Source organism: Rosa chinensis, chromosome 4 (assembly GCF_002994745.2).
Source record: "Rosa chinensis cultivar Old Blush chromosome 4, RchiOBHm-V2, whole genome shotgun sequence".
In the NCBI taxonomy this organism is placed as follows: domain Eukaryota; kingdom Viridiplantae; phylum Streptophyta; class Magnoliopsida; order Rosales; family Rosaceae; genus Rosa; species Rosa chinensis.
Genome location: NC_037091.1, coordinates 44,042,040 through 44,062,143, shown reverse-complemented (window position 1 = coordinate 44,062,143; position 20,104 = coordinate 44,042,040). Strand labels below are relative to the sequence as shown.

Sequence of the window (20,104 nt, the reverse complement as noted above, 5' to 3'; positions counted from 1 at the left end):
AGGAGCTTTAGCACTAGCACTGACCACTTTCCTCTTCTCCTCAAATCCTCAATGCCATCATCACCTTCCTCACCATTGGCCACTTTCCTCTTATTCCTCCCAAAGCTCCTTCAACTTGCTCTACTTCTCCCTCACTTTCCACACACTCTTCCTCCTAAACATGCCTAATCTGTCTTCCAAACCTCGCAACTCGTGTTGATCATAGTCACTTCATTTTTTGAACACTCTTTCAGCTTTCTCTCCCCTTTGTCTTCCAACTCTTCCACCTCATTCAATTCCTTGTTGTTGTCCAAATCAAGGAAGGGATTGTGGTACGGTCGTGCATGTCATTTCTGGTGCTCCTCAAGCTCTTGTCTTTGCTATTGGAGTGGATAGTATAGGTGACACAAACTCAAGGGTCGGTTTGTTTTCTAAGGATTCTTTTGCTGGAAAGTTCGAAGCTTTCTTCGAAGCCATCGATAAAGAACAACTCGAAGATGGCGGCATTCATCAGGCCCAGCTCCTTTTCTGTCATCTAGGGTCGGATTGGAAGATTCGGGTTGATTTGAGACCAGTCGAATTGACTCAATTGACTAGGCATTGGGACTCTGGTTTGTTGAGGAGGAGTTGGGGTTTCGGCTAAGGAAGGAGTCGAGTTCAAGCTTATCGCAGGCTGGGAAGCCCTTGTTGGACCGGAGGTGGTCTAGCCAGTTAGGACCAGACTTGGTAGCGCGAACCAGAGCATTGCCGAGCTGGACTGATCTGATTGGTTGGCTGGACAGAGTTTTGATTTGGGATTGAACAAGTGATGATCGGGGTTGGACATGGAGAGAAATTTGGTGGCCACGTTTGGTTTTCTTGACTTATAGGAAGACAGAGAGAAGCTCTTATTGTTTTGTGAAACTCATTTAGTGAAGATGAAAATATAAGAAAACAGTAAGGGCAATTTGGAAAATTTAATGCACAAAAGAGAAAAAGGGTGTGTGGTTTAAAAAAAGGGGAGTGTAAATTTGCACTCCCCTATTAAAGATTGCTCTAGATTTAGTGGAATTTTATTAAGGGTTAATGCTCATACACCCCAAATCCAGAAGAATACTTCTCATACACCCCAGTGTATTTATTTTCTTCCTCTCCACACAACCTTTTCTCTCTTTTCTTCCTATCTACCCGTCTTGTCGAAAACACTACCATTAGTACCCCTCCTTGCATTTTCTATCCATTTTTCTTTGAAGTCGTTGTATGTCAGAGTCAGAATTTGCATATGCATTGTTGTTGTCTCTTTCATTTAAGTTGCTGTCTATTCCATTTTTTTATAAAAGTTTTAGAAACGTGGTGGGCCCATCAGAGTTTTGTTTGAATATATATGCAGAGTTAACAGTCATCCTCAGATTCAAAGGTAAACAGTACGCATTACTATTCATAATTTCGATCGTTGACAGACTTGAGTTGATTGCTAACTGCAAAAATACTAGCAAAGAATTGCAAAAAGAAAAAGAAAAATTGAGAAAATTGAAAGCCTATAGAGATAATCTTAACAGAGAATCTCCCAACTACTAGGATATCATCTATAGACTTCAAACCAGAATCTATAAAGTAGAACAAGATATTGATAATCTTTTATATGTTCTGGAAGAGGAACAAAAACCTCTTGATTATTTGAGCATTGGTTAGATCCGCACATCACTGGTATCAGAGCTTGTAAAATAGCTCAAGGAGAACCCCTCCTTAATGGGGACAATGTCAGAATTGTTATTAGAGAAAATAAATTCTCTACTGAAATCTTCTGATGAGAAATATCAGAAACTGTTACTAGAAGTATCTAGATGTCAAAATCATCTAGAAAAGCTACCTGCTATAATCCACCAATTGGAAAGATTGGAAAACAAACTGGATTATATCAAGGAACTTCCAAAAACGGAAGAAGAAAAGCTAACGAGTGTTAGCAGAAAAATCAATGAACAGCAAAAAACGCTGAAATCTATGAAAAATATACTGAAGGACAAGAAAGTGCCTACAGTAAAAAAGAAAGCTAATGGGTTCAAACCATTAGAAAAACCAGATACAAATCTTGTTCCAAACATGATTTTTCTGAAACCATCAACTAGTTCTACTAGTATTCGGTATGAAAAGTCGGAAGATACTCGAGATGTCAAGATGATGAGCATCTTCGGGAAAAAGAAAGGAGTACAACTCCTAAATTCCGAAGAATTTGAATACAATGAAATCGAGCATGAGGTAAAAAAACGCCTCAATTCCAAAGCTAGATTTCAAACAGATCTACAAAAGGGGAACATTTGACCTGATGGACAGCCATCATTTCAAATTACTTGAATTCACAACTCCCTCAACAGCAGGAGAGACAGATCTCTTGATGATCACTCCAGCTGAAGTTGCCAGAGCACAAGCGAAGAAGTATCAATTTATGCATATTGGAGCAGTCCAAGTCGGCATAAAGCTTTTGGCAAGAGAAGGCATCAACTGCTCAGTCCTATGTGTCCTGCAAGACAACAGACTGACAGACTTTCAAGCTAGTTTGCTGGGGACTCTAGAAGCATCACTGTGCAATCAAGTGGCATATTTCAACTGCTTCCCCAACTTCTCAACCAGCCTGAAGGATGCATCCCATTGTCTCCGACTGAGAGTCAAGACAGATGGAATATCAATGAAAAATGATATGCAAGAATTGGCGATAGTATACCGAATATACTATAAATTGATGAGCACCACAGTAGAGCCGAAGACACGGATTTCCAACATCCCTGGTCTCACTACTGGGTTCCTCACCAGCCAGAAGAACCATTCACAACAGATTCACAAGGTTTCTTGGAATGAAGTAACTTTTCCTATTGAATGGAAATTATCCGGTCCGAAGCTACCAGCAGAAAGTGCAAAAGCTAAAATCTACGAAAGTAGAAAGACTGGAGAAATCAGTCTAAATTTTGACAATCACAGAAAAAATGATGTCGGTCCTGAGAATCTCAGGATAAACAGGAATCTTCTGAGAAGAAGCTACAGCACTAGAGAAGCTAGTGTCAGTGGTACAAAACCCACTATTGAAAAACCAATATCAGAAGAAGATCTGGAAGCTGATCTAAACAGACCAGTCAACATGCTCAGAGCTAAGAGGCTCTATGATCTTTATGAAGAAGCTGAGAATTGTGAAAGTCCTGAACGATTAGAAAAACTAATCGAAGAGATGAAAGAATTCAAAATCAGAAAGACGAGAAAAGTCTTTCCTTATCAAGATCTTGAAATGGAAGATGGAGAGAGCTCCAAAACTTTCATTAGCAGAGAAAAAGGGAAAGTAAAACTCCCATTACAGAAAGCCCCCACGGGTAAAAAAGGGGAAAGAAATTCCCAAAAATTTGTCCCAGAGGACAATCTGCCTAGAGTTCCGATCACGAACTATGGCATCTGGTTAAATCTAGACAAGAGTCTAGACAGAAGAAAAACCATTGACCAATGGGTAGATAGCCTGATGATGGCTTCTGCACTTACCCTTGGCAAATTTGAAGCACCAGATTTGCAGGTGTACTATGAAACTACTCTTACTAGAGTGGCAAAAAAGTACTACCTATCTTTCAAAGAAACTGCCAGAGGAAGAGACTGGCTTGAAGAGATAAAAAATTCAAAGTCTCCGTATGATTTTGCAGTACCCCTGTATGATCAGTTCTGTGGAGATCTCTCAAATCTGAGTGAGAAAGCCAAAGAAACGGCGAAGTCGAATATCTATGCTCTCAAAATCTGTGACATGAGATATTTCGAAGAATACTTGAATGAGTTTCAAGAATATTACTGTACAATTGGTGAACTACAGAATACTGATCTAGTTAATCTGTTGCACAGAAAGCTCCCTGAACCATGGAGAACAGCTGTGAGAGAAAGCATAGCTGAGAAACCAATTGAAAGATTTTCAGTTGGAGGGATTGCCGACAGAATCCGGCAATTACTGAAGGAGCAATGCAAAGCCAATCTTAGAGCTAAGATGGCTAAGAAGCAACTCAAAGGAGTTGAGAATTTCTGCTATGGAATACTGGATATGCCCACAAACTGGAGATGTCATGAATCCAAATTCCACAGAAAGAAGAAGAAAGAAAAATATTACTCTAAAAAATTCAAAAAGAGTAATCAGAAGAATGATTGGAAATTCAAGAGAAGTTCCAATTACAAGAAACAACAGGATGAAGATCCAAAAAAGAAATTCTTCAAGAAAAAGAAGAATACTTATCAGCATAAACAACCAAGCAAGAAAGCTTGCAGATGTTGGTTATGTAAAGCTGAAGGGCACTATGCCAATGAATGCCCGGAAAAGGGTAAAAGATCTACTAAAGCTCTCTTTGAAGAATATGAGCAAATAGTAGAAGTAGCAAACATAAAAGGCTACGAAATAGCCTATTCTGATGATGAAGAAGACAACAGGTCAGTTTACTCTGCCTGGTCTGAAGAAGAAGATTCATCATCTGAGTCTGAGATAGATTCTGAAGTAGAGTACTTCGAATCCAGACAAATGAATGTTTTGAGAATCAAAAACTGGGAAGAAAGCAAGACAGAAACTTTCATGTCTTCTTATCAGGTGAACCCTGGTACATTCGTTTGTGACTACTGCTTATGTCACGAAAAGAATGGTCTCCCAATGTTTTGTGAAAAGTCTAAGAAGACTTATCACAAAGAATGCTTCGTAGCTGAAGCAAGAAGGAAAACCAAGAATGGCCTTGTAAGCCAATTGGTTGAACAAGAATATGAAGAGTATTTCGCTGAGAAAAAAGTGAAAGAAGTTGAAACTCTATTCCAGGAAACCATGGAACCATCTTCCTCTGAAATAAAGGAAGAAATCATCGGTGAAGAAAAAATCGATGAAGATATAGAACTGGTTGAAACACCAGAAATTGTTCCAGAAGAATGTAAACCATTCATTCCAAAGGAACAAGCTCAGGAAAATGAGCTTCAACAATCGAAGGTCGTCTCTACCAGTAGATACAGCAACTACATAGAGATTGGACTAAAATTCCCTGATCACAAAAAATATCACCTACATGCCTTTGTAGATAATGGATCGGGATTTACTGTTGCAAAGAGATTTGCAATTCCAGATGAACTCTGGAAAGAAGATAAGAAGAAGTCCGCTACTGGTGTTACATTTGATGGAAGCCATCTCACCATGAAGAAAGTAGCAAAAAATGTTCATATCACCATTGGTGGAGGAACATTTATCATCCAGAATGTTTGCCAATCTGAAGGCCAAGGATCTGATTTCTTGTTGGGAAATGATTTTATTCTCCAACAACGATTCATTCAGGATGAAGAAGCAATAGGCTTCAGACAAGGAGAACGGGTGTTCTGGGCAGACCGACTCACACAAGCAAAAAGTGTAGTAGGTCATGGTTTTACTACTCAGTATCAGAGATCACAACAGAATAGTGGTGATCTTACCCCCTACAAACCTAAATTCGAACCCATACTCCAAATCAAGCAACAAGAAGAATTACTTGTTGAAGAATCTTCTGAAGAAGAAGAAGAAGAAGAAACAACTAGTGAAGATGAAGAAGCTAGTTTCATCCATGAGCATAACCTCAAGCACTTTCAGAACAAGCTTGAGTCTCAGCAAATTCCCACTCTTGAAAAACTCAAGAAACTATTCGAGCAGAATGTGGATACAAATCCTCAGAAGTTTTGGGAAAAAGACCCAGTGGTCTGTGAATTGAGATTGCATGACATGAATGCCATCTGTCATGTCAAAGCCATTCCTCAGTACAAAGAGGAAGATCAAAAAGAATTCATAAATGATATTGAAGATCTCCTGAACAAGAGATTAATTCAACCTTCCACTAGCCCTCATCATGCCCAAGCATTCTACGTGAGAAATCATGCAGAAAAACTACGAGGAAAAGCTAGAATGGTGATTGACTACAGAGATGTCAATAAGAAGACTGTCAAAGACGGTTATCAAATTGCTCAAGTAAGAGTATTGATTAACCAGCTCAGAGGAGCCAAAGTCTTTTCGAAATTCGATGCAAAGTCGGGTTTCTGGCAAGTCAAGATGCATCCTGAGAGCATTCCTCTCACTGCATTTAGAACACCACAAGGTCATTATGAATGGTTGGTAATGCCTTTTGGTCTAAAGCAAGCTCCCTCAATCTTCCAGAGAAAGATGGACAACATCTTCAAACATGTTGCGGAGTTCTGCGTCGTCTACATAGATGACATTTTGGTCTTCTCCAAAAATAGAGAAGAACATATGAAACACCTCCATGAGGTAGTAAAGCTGATAGTTCAGCACGGAATTATCCTAGGTGAAAAGAAGATCTTCTTTATCCTCGATGAAGTTGATTTCCTAGGAATAAACATCAAGAATGAAGTGATAAAACTCCAACCTCATATTCTTGAAAAAATCTGGCAGTTTCCAGACAGAATTCCTGATGCTAAGAGTTTAGAGAGATTCCTTGGTGTCATAAATTATGGGAGAGATTTCATCCCTAAAATCTTAGGGTTAACAGCAATGTTATCTCTTAAGACAAGTTCCAAAAGAAAATGGAACTTCACTGAAGATGATGAAAAGATCGTGAAGCAGATAAAAAATCTCTGCAAAAACCTCCCTCCTCTTCAACAACCAGAAGAGAATGATGAAATTATCCTCCAGACAGATGTGAGTGATAATTACTGGTCCGGTGTGGTTCTGGCGAGAGCGCCTGGAACTAACATTGAAAAGATCTGCAAATTTTGTAGTGGCAAGTTCAGCCCTGCAGAACTGAATTATCCCACAGGGGAAAAAGAAATCTTGGCTGTCAAGAAAACAATTTTAAATTCTCCAGCTTATCTTGGAAAACCCTTTACTGTCCGCACCGATTGTGCTAGAGTAAAGAATTTCAAAAACTTTAAACTTGATAAAGCTGCTGATAGAGGAAGATTAGCTAACTGGCAATTATTTCTTAACCAATATGATTATACTGTTGAATTAATTGCAGGAAATAAGAACTATCTTCCAAACGCATTGACCAGAGAAATGGCAATGTTCAGCCAAAGAGAAGACGACGAAGGTCGTAATCCCAGAAGCAGAAGGACTGGGAAAGAACAGGAACCTGAAGAGGATCCAAGAGAAACCAAGGAAAAAATCCTTAAAAGGTTTCCGCTAAGCTCAAAAGGCTTAGCCTCAACTGATCAATCCCAGGGTAAAGGATTGGCTAGCCCGTCTCAAACGGCAGACGGTAAAGACACATCAAGACCGTTGATGGCTGCTGCTTTGCCAAAAAGCAGACCAACTCCAAGTGGAGTTATAAATGTTTTTAATTATGAATTAAGAACTTTTGATACTCCTGTGTTCAGAACTGGCAGGAGACTGGCTTATCACCAGAAGGCAATCCTGGATAACCTCTTGTTTGCCTTCCAGGAAAGAAGCAGTGGTCTAATGTTCCCGGCACTCTTTGCTTTAGCTGAAGAACTTTATGAGAATGCCAGACCACAAACTGAAGAAATCCACATGCAGCAGAGTGCTGTAAGAAAAGAGAAAATTCACTTCCTTGAAAATCCAGAAAGTGCTAGGGTCCCTATCATAGCACTCAATGAATCAGACTGGCATGAATTCCATAGTCTGATAGGAAGGCATAATCCAGAAGAACTAGTTCCTCCAACTCTCTTTATTGTGTCAGGACCTTACGTTGGAAGATACTTAGTTAATGTTCAGAGTGAACATCCTCAGAAACACAAGCTTTGGCTTGTTGAAAATGGTTTTGTCCATAATTTGTGGACCAAAACTAATGATGATCTGAAAGGTTTGCCACCAATTATTGTCAACACAGTCAAGAACATCAGAAAGAATGACTGTATGCTTCGTCTGAAGTTCAGGTCCACTCCTCCAGAATGGATCCAGAAGGCAAACGGTGAAGTTGAATATATTTCTCCATATCATTATGTGAGAATCATCCCAAGGAAATATCTTCAACCAGCCTGTGTTGGGTACAATGGTCAACCAAATTCAAGTATTCCCTGGATGAAGGCCATGGCCCTGGAATACATGAAGAAGATAATCTCTGAAGATATCAGCAATACCTTCCTGGCAGCAGGAGAAAAAATAATTATCATTGCTTACGATCATCCTGACGTAGTCAGCAGTGACCTATTCTTATCTCTAACCAGAAAAGAGATAGACTCGACGATGGCATGCATGCGCTGGGTGGAAAAGCTTGAAAATGACAACCACCACAAAATGTATGTTGATACAGACGTCGAGGACAATGCAACAACAACTCGCGTGGCCCAGGCAGACAACAACTCCTTTGTCTTTGGCCACAATTCTGAAACAGATGAGAACATGTGAAGCTACAGGTAAAGAATCAGCACCAAACTTGCAACTGTAGACCTTTAGACTTTTCTAAAAGCTACTTTTGCTTTTGCAAAAAAGTCAAGAAAGAGACGTTTCACCAACTACTTTTCTGCTTTTCCCAACCGACCTCTATCATCAGGAGCACTCAGAAAAGCTGAAAGGTCACGGAGTTGTCCTGTACATTTTAATGTTTTCAATTGTAATTTGAGTTCCGCTCCCTATATAAGGAGCTTTAGCTTCTCTTAGAAGGCATTCGAAAATTTCCATATCAGTTCTAGAGTCGAAAAACATATTTGAGTAGAAGAGTCTTCTCTCAACTAGTATAGCAGTGTGCTTCCTTTCTTGTCTAAAGTGTGAAGCAGTGAGTTCTTATCAAGTAAGTACCTGATCACATTCTTATGGATAGCTAAACAGCCTTTTGCTGTTTACCTGAGAATGAGGCTCTGAATGTTTAGCATGTATGTATATTTGAATAAATAAATTCAGATGGTTGCTCACCCACTTCTTCAACTAATATAGTTGGCATTAAATTTTCATAATAATAGTTGTTATTGTAATCATCGTTGGCATTCATGTTTCTAAATGCATGCATCCTATAGAAATCCAAAAGTCCTAATAGTATTTTTCTTCTGAAAAAATCAGTCTTAGAACCAAAAATTAGACCAAGCAGCAGTGATTCCGCCTGTTAAAGTAATCGTTAGGCAGGAGGCCGTTAGGTGAAAAACTTGGGCATGTTGAAGGCTAGTCTTGTTTGAATTTTTGTCGTCTAGGACAAAGTTTTTTGGTCGAATAATATTGTTAAAACCAAGGGTCAACATAGGATACAAAAGACATTTTTTCAGAAACACTATCTCTTTTAGTCTTTGTCTATCAGCAATAGTGTAATACAAAAATTTTGGGCAGTTGGAAAAAATACAGGCGTTTTTTAGGTATACGGGAAAAGACCCTTTTATTAAAGGTTGATGCTCGGTAGTGTGACAATTCTATACAAGAATATTGTGGCAATGTGCTTGTCTGTTGGCCTCTTTTAATTTGTGGCACCAATTATATTATATTATACTATATATTAAAGGAGGGTGTGTGATTCATTGTTCATTTATCGGCTTAGTAACAGTTGCAGGTCGAGCCGAGCCGATGAGTAAAATTACAATTTTGTCCTTCTTTTGTAATAATTTACTCATCGGCCTTGCCAACTGCCCTAGATATAAAATCCTTGTTCGGTTGGCGCCCTATTGTTTTCCTTTCCTTTCTCTTACTCGGTCGCTCTGAACTATATGCAGCTTTCCAATTTCAATCAATTTTTGAAGAAAGCTCAGAAGCTACAAGCTACAACTTCGAGAACAGTGAACGGTCGGTAAGACTTTAAGTTTCTAGAATCAAGTATGATTGAGATTTCAGTTTCAATTTTGATTCAGTATTGAAATAATTGAGTTCTTGATTTTGGTTTGTGAATGCCATTGGTGTTGTTAATGTTAGGACTCCCTATGAACATTTAGATGATTCTATGCTTCAGCAATTGAATATCAGTGTAAACTGAACACTCTGTGATTCCTATCTGTGAGATTGAATTAGGTTTACCTATCTGAGGATCGGAAGGTGCATTAAATCGAGATTGGCCCTGGGAATTCCGGCATGGAAATTTCTTTGGATCTGGCAAACGATGGTGCAAAGACTTCAATCATTGTTCAAAGCTCGGTAAGGTAGTCAAAATCTGACTTACCTTTAGTTATCATGTATGATATTTTGTGGTTAAATATAAGATTTAGCTTTAACATTGTATGAAATGATGTGATATGCAGGTTCATTTTTTGTCAAGAAGGATGGTTTACTTGGCCTTGGTTTTGTTAAGATATCTTTCATTTAGCAGAGTGGATTTTTTGATGGTTTTGCTTAGCAAGTTCGTTTATGGACGCCTGACCCAAGTACAGGATAGCCAGGCTAAAAGGGGGCCCTTTCTTATGAATATCAAGTACGACAAGTATCCGGCCATTGATGTCGGCGCCTGTAGTAAGATCAAGTCCGACGAGATTAAGGTAAACAAAACATGATCCTCTGCCTCATACGTCATTTTTCGGTTTTATTGTCATTTTTTGGTTTTTGTTTTGAGTTTGTATTAACAAGATAACTAAATAGAAGTCTAAAACAACAACTTGCAATGCTTTTTTTTTTTTTTTATCCATGCAGGTTTTACCCGCAGAAATAGGCAGCATAAGAGGAAGCGATGTGGAACTCAAAAAGGGGAAGTCATACCAGTTTGAGTCCATCGTTTTCTGCACCGGATTCAAGACATCAACAAGTTTGTGGCTCAAGGTGATTATACTAATCAATTACATTAAACAAAGTGCAGTTGTTTTTTGGCCTCAATTCATATTGATTTATTTATTTATTTATTTTTACTAGGCAGATGATTATCTTTTGAAAGAAGATGGGATTCCAAGACCAAGTTCTCCAAACCATTCGAAGGGACAGAAGGGTTTGTATTGTGTGGGACTATCAAGAAGCAATTTCCCTTTTTTATTGTGTTTTGTGGTCATTTTGTGAAGATGCCTACTTTCTTCGTGACTTGAACCATTTATTTGTGAAGGCATGATTTGGATGATCTTATGTTCCATGTAATTGTTCCCTTGCATCTAGATGAGAAGTGAATTGTATTGTAATCATAAGAAGCGGGGAAATGGTGGACCACAATTAATTAATTAGCATCACTGATCATAAATACTTGGTCTGCACTGCAAAACCTCACTTAGTTTCAGGTTTTGATTTCATACACAGGCCTGAAATGCACTTCTTTGTTGTCTGCTTTCCATCGAATAATATAAGATCATTCTGCAGAAATCACGATCCAAGTTGATCTTTGTTTCATATGTTTATAGTTATGATTTAATAGTCAACCTGTAGTTCTAATTAGAATGAAGTACAGATTCATAAAACATAATGTCTTGGTATCTGTTGATTATTTTTGTTTATTCATTGATGGTTTTATTATTCTCGCTCTAATGATATTTCCAGAATGATTGGCTTCTAGCACCATGTAGTTTGGAGCCAAAATTTGTTTAATCACCTCTCTTCGGGATACTGAATTGCTACATTGAGATCCTTCCTAAAGACAGGAATCCTAGAACAAGGTATATCTCATTTGCTTACTGCATCTTAACGTCAAGCTGCATTGAAACTTGAAAGAGAATGCATAACGCATAACATGTGTCAGTTTCTGTTCAACCTTTGTGTTATATTGCTATAGTAGAACTTCCAAGTAAAAGTCAGTGAGGGTTCTTTTGTTTTTTCTTCAAAACTTGACCACCCTTTTGTGTTGTTTTTCAGAGCTTTGGCTGAGCTTTTGGAGCGAAGTGCATTACAACTCACTATATGCTACTGCAGGTGATGAACTAAACTGCTATTACTCGAATATCTTATTTACATTTTTTTTATATTTTTGCCCGACAGTTTGGAAATAGTACTCATTCTTTTACTAATTTATTTACAGATTTTTCCACAAGAAGTCCCAAAAAGAACCATTGGCTTTTCTAGACTGCAATTAGCAAGCAGACAGACCATGATGTAATCTTAATCTGCTTGCCGGTATCCATTCTACTGTCTTTGGCAGAATTAGAAAATGGGACAGTGCACCTTGGTTGTTTCCGAGGACCATTCTATTGATGATGTGCTTGAACCAGATTGTCATTGTTTACCTTGGTGTTTGGGTAGCGCAGCAGCTGGTCATTTCTTTCTACGAGTGCAGCAATTGGATATTCGCTGTGAAACAAAGACCAAGATTTATTTTTAATTTTCTTTATACACAAAAGATTGATATTAACTTTCTATACACCGAGCAAGCACTGCACACGCGCTCTGGCCGGATCTCTTAGTTCTCTCACTAATGTAAAGACTTTGTGTTGTTTCTCTTAATTGTCTATGTCTATGTATATATTTGTCCTCTGTTGGTTTAGTTATTTAAGGTGCTTATGGTTGTTACTTATTTTTCCCAGTTTCATTTGCTTCCTTCCATTTTGGATTTTTACTTGGGTTTTCAGAGCATTTTTCTAAGTTGTATTTGCACTTTGTTTTGTGCTCTTTCATTTTCAGTTTCATGTTAATTATAATTTTTCTTTCATAAGAAGTAAGGTGGGTGTCCCTCTCTTCAACTGTAGTTTGTTTCTTTTATATACAAAAAAATGGAGTACTTACTTTTCTTACCTCTTTTTTTTTTTTTTTTTGAAACTTAAGAGTGTGTTTGGATGAGAGAAAAAATGATGGAATTTAATTAAAAGTGAGAATTTCATAATTCCTAAAAGTCAATTCCCTCGTTTGGCATTATCAGATTGGAAATTTTAAATTTCTCTGTGGAAAAAAACGAAGGAATTCGTAATTTAAATTCCTCACTTCAATTTCCACCAAAATAGGTGTCATTTACGAATTCCTTTGCAGTATTCAATTTTTATTTCCAAAACAAGATTTTTTTCTATTTTATCTTTTTGTTTGTTTTAAACTTTCTTAATTTATTACACATTTCAAATTCTAAATAGATGCAACCAAACAATAGAAATTGCAATTAATGGAATTTTAGATTGATGGAGTTAAAGATTCCATCATTTATAAATTCCTACGGATTTTATAATTTTCTCATCCAAACGCACCGTTAGGGTGAATAATGTTCTAAACAAAAGCAGTGGAAGAGACGAGAAAAAAAAACAACCCCGCAGCAATGCGCGGGTGTAACAACTAGTTAGTATGAGTTTACGGTGTTTTTAGATGTCATTCTCATTTGTGACGTGAGAGAAATTCAAAATGGATTTTAACACACTGGTTCTTTGAAAAATCTCACTGCTTTTTGGACCAAAAGATTTGCGGTTTTGCCATCCTCTCCGATCCTGATCCACAATCTTGCCCAGGTTCCCAGCAACATTAGGAAACCTGTAATCTAATGCTATGAAAGAGCTAGAAGGTTGATATCATTAAAATCTGTAAAAGCTAGGTCTCAAGTCTCATCGGTTGTATAGACCCCTCATGTCATAAATTGATAATTCCTTTCATAACTTGCAGGTGACTGCTAATTCTGTAAAAGGAGAGCATATATAGCCAAGTCTCTCCGAGTTTAGGCCTCATATGAACTAAATAAAAACCCTCTTTTTTAACCTGAATGATGAGCAACTCAATAATGAAAAGAAAAGGATGAAGAGTTGATACATCCTAGGTTCAAACTCTCACTGGTACAAACAGTGCTGTATATTTTGAGGTAAGACACAAGTTCCATCAAACGATTGCAAAATCATTGGGATGGATTTGCTAGTAGCTCAATTTCAACGTTTCATACAATAGGATATACATGGAGAAAGTATATGAATGCTATTTTATTCTCAGCCATCAAATGTCAGACTGTTTTTAGGGGAGCTTACATTCCAATTTCGTACTCCATCATGAAGAAGCAGAGTTTGCCATGTCCCAAGGATTGTTGAGCTTCAAAGCTCACTTCCTACATGTTTTCTCACTTGACATACTTGGTAAACCAATTTAACATGTCCAAATGAGCCTCTTCAGCACTCTTGACTGCAGATTCATCCTCCGCATTGTACCTCATTGTCCATCCATGAGCCACTCCAGGAAATATTTTCACAAAGCTATCAAACTGAAAATATTACAAAGTGAATCTTTTATATCAAAATCAAAATTGAAAAACTTAACTTTATGGTTGTCTCACTGTCTGAGGTAAAAGGATAAAATCTTTAGAAAACTAGTCTGACAGTTTATTTACTTCCTTAGAATCTTGGATCTCTGGATGTTGGTGGAGGCAAGTCCCTTTTGTTATTATACACAGGTTGTTTGTTGTTATCACCAATTTTCAAATATTGAATCTCCATAATATTATCTAGGCTTGGAACAACAGATACATGTGATATGTATATTAAGCAATGAGTAGTTTTGCTGAGGGATTCTTACCTCAGACCTTACTGATAAAATCACCCCAAATTGTTTCAACTGTTCTGGGGGTGAAGTTTTGTCAATCTCAGCTCCCAATATTGCAGTATGAACCTTGACCTCTACAAGCATGTTAAATTGTAACAATCAACAAAGAGATATATTCATGAGATTAAAAAAAAAAAACATGAATATATTCATGAGATTAAAAAATAAAAAACATGAAACTTACCATGTATATCTTCATCTGCTAACCGGCCAGGATGCAATATCACAGCAGCCTTAATGTCATCAGATTTTGCAAGTTTTGCCACTACAACCCCTGAAAAAAAAGAAAAAAAAGAAAGTGTTGAAGGAATATCGATTTAGTGTGCCTTATCAAACTAGGAGAAGTAATAGGAGAGAAGGTTCTAGATTTTCCAATCCTACACGGATTGGTATTCCTTGTAACATTAGAACTAGTACTTTGTAATCCCTATATATAGGGCTCCTATTCTCAATAATATGATACAATTCTCTCTACAATTTCTCTCGAATCTCTTTTTCCTTAAACACGTTATCAGCACGACTCTAACCACAAAACAGAAAACCAAAACTCATTCACAAAGCAGCCCCTAGCCCAAGCTAGCCGAACCTTCGCTGCAGCCTGAACGCCCGTGCGCTTGCAACCTTGCACAGCAGCCCCTGCTGCCCCCTCCCTGCAGCCCTGCGTTCCAGCCTGCTACCACCGAAGCATCCCTGCTGCGCAAACAAGCCAACGCACACCCACTGCATCTTTTTCCCGTTCCTGTGCACATCCGTCTTCTTTCAAGCCTCGAAACGTCTAGTTCGGAAGCTCAGATCGAAAAACTTTCTTCATCAAAGTTGTTCGTCTCTGTCTCTTCCATCTAACCTCCGAATTTCAGCCTTATCGGAGTTATATTGAGATCTGTACACCAATCGAAGTACAAGCTGTTCAGAACAGAATCTGCTCCGAATTTTCAACAAGTAAGTATTCAAAAGAGTAAGTTTTGAAGTTCCTATAATTCGAAATTTAAATATTTCATCTTTTCTCGGGGACTTAAAAACCTCCCTTCTTCTACATCCCACCTTTCTTATAACGTGGGTTCGATTTTTGAAAAGCGGAATCGTGGGGATTCACGCAATTAACGAACTAAGAGCGTTCGTAAGACTTCGGACTAAGAGCGTCCGTAAGCATCGATTTAACGAACTAAGAGCGTTCGTAAGCTACGGACTAAGAGCGTTCGTGAGCGTAGATTTTGACCATTTAAACATCATTGTTTCGGTCTAATCCAAATATTCTTGGAAATCGATTTCTTGGTAGCATTAAGGCTCAGAAATCTTATATTAGTTTTCGTGGAAGCATTGACTCCGAAACTAATACGTTCTTGCTTTCCTTTCAGGATGTAAGACTTGAACGAGCTCGATTTTACTCCATTGGATTCAACGGGCACGGGATATTTATTTGCCTACAATCCAAGAGCCCTGTTCTAAAGGAACCGCTCAAGACTCACAAACTGAGATAGAAAATTCCAGGGCATTTACCCTGATGAAGCGCCACATGAAGATGGCCCTCCAGTTTGAGTACATGAATGAGGATAGCGCTAACAACCTTTGGGTTGCGCCTAGTGAACGTTTTAGTAACATTCACAACTTTCCGAACATAAAAGCACGATGGAATAATATCTGCTTCACTATAACTTTGAAAGAGTTATGAAATATTGTTCGGAGGCTCTCTGCATCATATTATTTATGCATGCTTGTGGAAAAACACAAAATAACAAATTGATTGAGAAAACCCTAACATGACCATAGGAGTCATGACGTTGAGGGTATAGGGTTGGACACCATGGCGCCATTTTTGGCCATGATTGCACTATTCCAACGCCATTGGTTCTAGGGACCATATGTATTGTGTCAATACACCTCAATCAAGAGAGCATCCTCTTCATGATATTTTATGGAGTACCTGATCAATGGTAATACATCGAGCTATAAAAGACTTTAAATCTGGCGATGAAGATAGAATGCCGCAGATTTTTATTTAGAATTGTCTTTTAATTTCCAAGAATTATGTAATGGTAATTATGCCTTAATCAATAAAATGACTTATTGGATTATCTCTTTTCCTCTAGGCGTACTCAATTAAGTATGATGTCTAGGAAAGTAATTGAGATTAGTGGTACTTAAGAGAGCTTTGCTCCACCGACATCTCTCTCTACTTCACTGGTCATATTTAATTGGAATTACCGAACGAATTGAGTGACTACAATTTGTCTAATGTTTGATTTTTCTTTGGATTAGATTATGGTCACGAAACTTTGATGTAATCATTGGATATTATTAATAAAGTATCGATTTATTTTATCTCATGTCGTAGACATGTTTTTCGAACTTTATTATTTCAAAGATATAAGAGCCAATGGTTTTCATGTGGAAACACATTGTGAGAATGGACAAGAGTTCCTTTGCATCACCTCTAATGACTACGGACATAAACGAGTATTAGAGAAACTTATGTGTCGATCTAGTGGGTTGTATGCAACCACTATTCACATAATTGAATCCAATCATGTTATGAGAGATGATTTATGGGATTCTGACACATATAGGCTTTGGCATGACCGTCTGGGACACCTAGGTCGTGATATGATGATCCGTATATTAAAGACTTCACACGGACATCCATTCTTCAGAACGAAGAGAAGTAAAAACCAAAAATTGGTTCGAGGAGATGCACCTGCGCCTCACGGTGCCAAGACTGTGCAAGACCGGCCACTTAGGGCCGGCGCCGTCTACCCCCTACGGCAACAACATGGCATTGACGCCATGGATCATTGTTTGACTCCTCCTTCTACTTCTAAAGTCAATTGTGACTTCATGGCTAAACCAAAATCCTCATTGGTTGTCTCTAAACCCCATCATTCGTTCTGCAAAGCCTGCTCTTTAGCAAAATTAGGATTGAGACCATCCTATGCAAAGGACACTAAAGAAAATATACCATTCTTGCGAAGAATCCACGGTGATATTTGTAGACCTATTCAACCACCATGCGGACCATTTAGATATTTTATGGTGTTGGTTGATGCATCGACACGCTGGTCACATGTCATGCTATTGTCCACAAGGAACGCTGCATTTGCTAAACTCCTAGCACAAATAATTAAGTTAAGGGCTCACCACCCTGATCATCCTATTAAGTCTATAAGGTTAGACAATGCTGGGGAGGGAGTTTACATCAAAGACTTTTGATGATTATTGCATGTCCATTGGGATAGAAGTTGAACATCTAGTTCCTCATGTTCACACCCAAAATGGTCTCGCAGAAGCCGCCATTAAACGACTACAAATGGTCGCTAGGGCATTGGTAATGAGCACCAATCTCCCTATTTCTGCTTGGGACTATGCAATATTGCATGCAGCTGTGCTTCTTCGTCTGAGGCCCACTGCCACTCAACCCTTTTCTGCGTCCCAGATGGTGACTGGGTATGAGCCTAATGTCTCACACTTACGCATATTTGGGTGTGCAGTTTATGTGCCTATTGCGCTGCCACAGCGCACCAAAATGGGTTCTCAACGACGATTAGGCATTTATGTTGGATATGATTCTCCAACCATTGTCCGCTATTTAGAACCCTTGACAGGCGATCTCTTTACCGCAAGATTTGCGGATTGTCACTTCGATGAGACAGTCTTCCCGTCGTTAGGGGGAGATAGGAACATAAATGTTCAACAGGAACGACAGGAATTGTCGTGGTCTGTCCCCACTCTGTCTCATCTTGATCCCCGAACCGCACAGTCCGAAATTGAAGTGCGGAGAATTCTCGATCTTCAGAACGTAGCAGAATCGATGCCTGATGCGTTTTCTGATATCGCTAAAGTGACGAGATCACACATACCTGCTGTAAACGTGCCTGCAAGGATTGATGTCCCTAAAAGTAGAGGACATGACGCCAACTCAAGAATGCATGAGCATGGCACCAACGTCCCATCTCTTAATGATGGTGACATTATGGCTAGGCCCACGGCTCCCGCCAGGAAGCGTGGGAGGCCCATAGGTTCGATGGATTCTCGCCCAAGAAAGAAAGCGAGTTTGGCACAAAATAATCCATTAATCATCGATATAAATAATCCATCTCATGAGAATATTCCGGATTATGGTTATGTCCAAGAGACATCATTGGGGGACGCTCCAATGTCAGAACCAACTCCAGAGAATAGAGAGATCTCCATAAATTACACTAGTGTACATGAGATGATGGATAGAAATTCTATGGCGATTGATGATGCATTTGCATATCATATTGCGAAAGGGATTATAGAATATGATGATATCGAACCTCGCTCTGTTGAAGAATGTCAACGAAGAGCGGATTGGCCTAAATGGAAAGATGCGATCCAGGTTGAATTGGATTCACTAACAAAGAGACAGGTATTTGGGCCTGTAACGCAGACACCCCCAAATGTAAAGCCTGTTGGCCATAAATGGGTCTTTGTTAGAAAGCGTAATGAGAAAAATGAGGTTGTAAGATACAAAGCCCGCCTTGTGGCGCAAGGTTTCTCACAACGCCCTGGAATCGACTACGAGGAGACATATTCTCCCGTAATGGACGTGATAACGTTCCGCTACCTTGTCAGTTTGGTAGTTTCCGAAAAACTTGACATGCAGCTTATGGATGTGGTTACTGCATATCTCTATGGGGATCTAGATTCAGAGATATATATGAAGGTTCCAGATGGACTTCAATTACCCATATCAAGTGGCTCTAAACCACGGAGCGCGTTTTCAATAAGATTAAAACGCTCACTATATGGATTAAAACAATCCGGACGGATGTGGTATAACCGTCTAAGTGACTACTTGATTGGGAAGGGATATATTAATAATGAAATATGCCCATGCGTGTTCATTAAAAGAACAAGTTCCGGATTTGCAATCGTAGCAGTTTATGTCGATGACATGAACCTAATTGGAACTCTAGATGAGTTGAAGGAAACTGCTAAATACTTGAAATCCGAATTTGAGATGAAAGATCTTGGGAAAACACGGTTTTGTCTCGGTTTAGAACTCGAGCACCGTAGTGATGGAATCTTGATCCATCAGTCTGCATATACTCAGAAAATCCTAAGGCGCTTTAATGAAGATAAAGCAAAGCCTACGAGTACTCCCATGATCGGCCGTAGTCTTGAGCCCGGAAAAGATCCGTTTCGTCCAAGGGATGAGGACGAAGAACCATTAGAGGCCGAGGTGCCCTATTTGAGTGCAATAGGCGCATTATTGTACTTAGCTCAATGCACAAGACCGGATATCTCATTCGCAGTGAACTTGTTAGCTCGACATAGCTCTGCGCCAACACGCCGCCATTGGATTGGTATAAAGACAATCTTTCGATACCTAAGAGGTACGATTGATATGGGCCTATTCTATCCCTACAGAGAGAAAAGGAATGACGGAAAATTGGGATTGGACCCCAAAAGGCAGAACGCCCCCGTCCATGGAATGGCCGCCGGCCATGTTGCCTCCGCCGGCGCCGCCACCGCTCATGGTGGCCGGCGTTCTCCTATCTCCCTCCATCAAAACGACAATGATGTCTTGATGGGTTTTGCTGATGCAGGGTACCTCTCTGACCCTCACAAAGGTCGCTCCCAAACTGATTATGTCTTTACCATGGGAAGCACTGCGATATCTTGGAGGTCTACAAAACAGACCCTTGTTGCTACTTCCTCAAATCATGCAGAGATTATTGCTCTACATGAAGCCGTTCGTGAATGTATATGGCTAAGGTCTATAATTAGACATATTCAAGGAAGTTGTGGTTTGAAGTCTACCACAGATGAACCTACATGCATTTATGAGGATAATGCAGCTTGTATTGAACAAATGAAGTTAGGTTT

General features: G+C 39.1%; 2 protein-coding genes across 14 annotated transcripts in view; one reads left to right on the top strand and one right to left on the bottom strand.

The window, feature by feature from the left end:
- LOC112199369 (carboxymethylenebutenolidase homolog) overlaps positions 1–20,104 on the bottom strand; it is a 58,919-nt gene that overhangs the window by 37,526 nt on the left and 1,289 nt on the right. The window contains exon 4 of the mRNA XM_040518759.1: positions 14,442–14,531. Coding sequence (XP_040374693.1) covers positions 14,442–14,531 — 90 coding nt within the window. The remainder of the gene's footprint in view (positions 1–14,441; positions 14,532–20,104) is intronic.
- Positions 8,552–12,314, top strand: LOC112196653 (probable indole-3-pyruvate monooxygenase YUCCA10). 13 transcript variants are annotated; one of them, XR_005809793.1, is made up of 8 exons: positions 9,509–9,650; positions 9,869–9,991; positions 10,096–10,329; positions 10,481–10,606; positions 10,701–10,769; positions 11,332–11,421; positions 11,618–11,674; positions 11,781–12,314. XR_005809793.1 is itself a non-coding variant. In XM_024337059.2 (8 exons), the coding sequence occupies exons 1-6, from the start codon at positions 9,571–9,573 to the stop codon at positions 11,373–11,375; spliced, it is 612 nt and encodes a 203-aa protein (XP_024192827.1). In that variant the 5' UTR covers positions 9,509–9,570; the 3' UTR covers positions 11,376–11,421; positions 11,618–11,674; positions 11,781–12,314. The 13 variants fall into 13 exon arrangements, 11 of the variants coding, with proteins under 11 accessions (XP_040374049.1, XP_040374048.1, XP_024192831.1 ...); XR_005809792.1 differs by having other exon boundaries at positions 11,306–11,421; XM_024337059.2 differs by having other exon boundaries at positions 10,164–10,329; positions 10,697–10,769.

Bases quoted from the DNA above. Each gene is read 5' to 3' on its own strand.
- LOC112196653 (XM_024337058.2), top strand. From the start codon at position 9,571: ATGCAGCTTTCCAATTTCAATCAATTTTTGAAGAAAGCTCAGAAGCTA. The intron at 9,992-10,163 runs GTAAGGTAGTCA...TTCATTTAGCAG, and splicing joins CAATCATTGTTCAAAGCTCG to AGTGGATTTTTTGATGGTTT. The intron at 10,607-10,696 runs GTGATTATACTA...TATTTTTACTAG, and splicing joins CAACAAGTTTGTGGCTCAAG to GCAGATGATTATCTTTTGAA.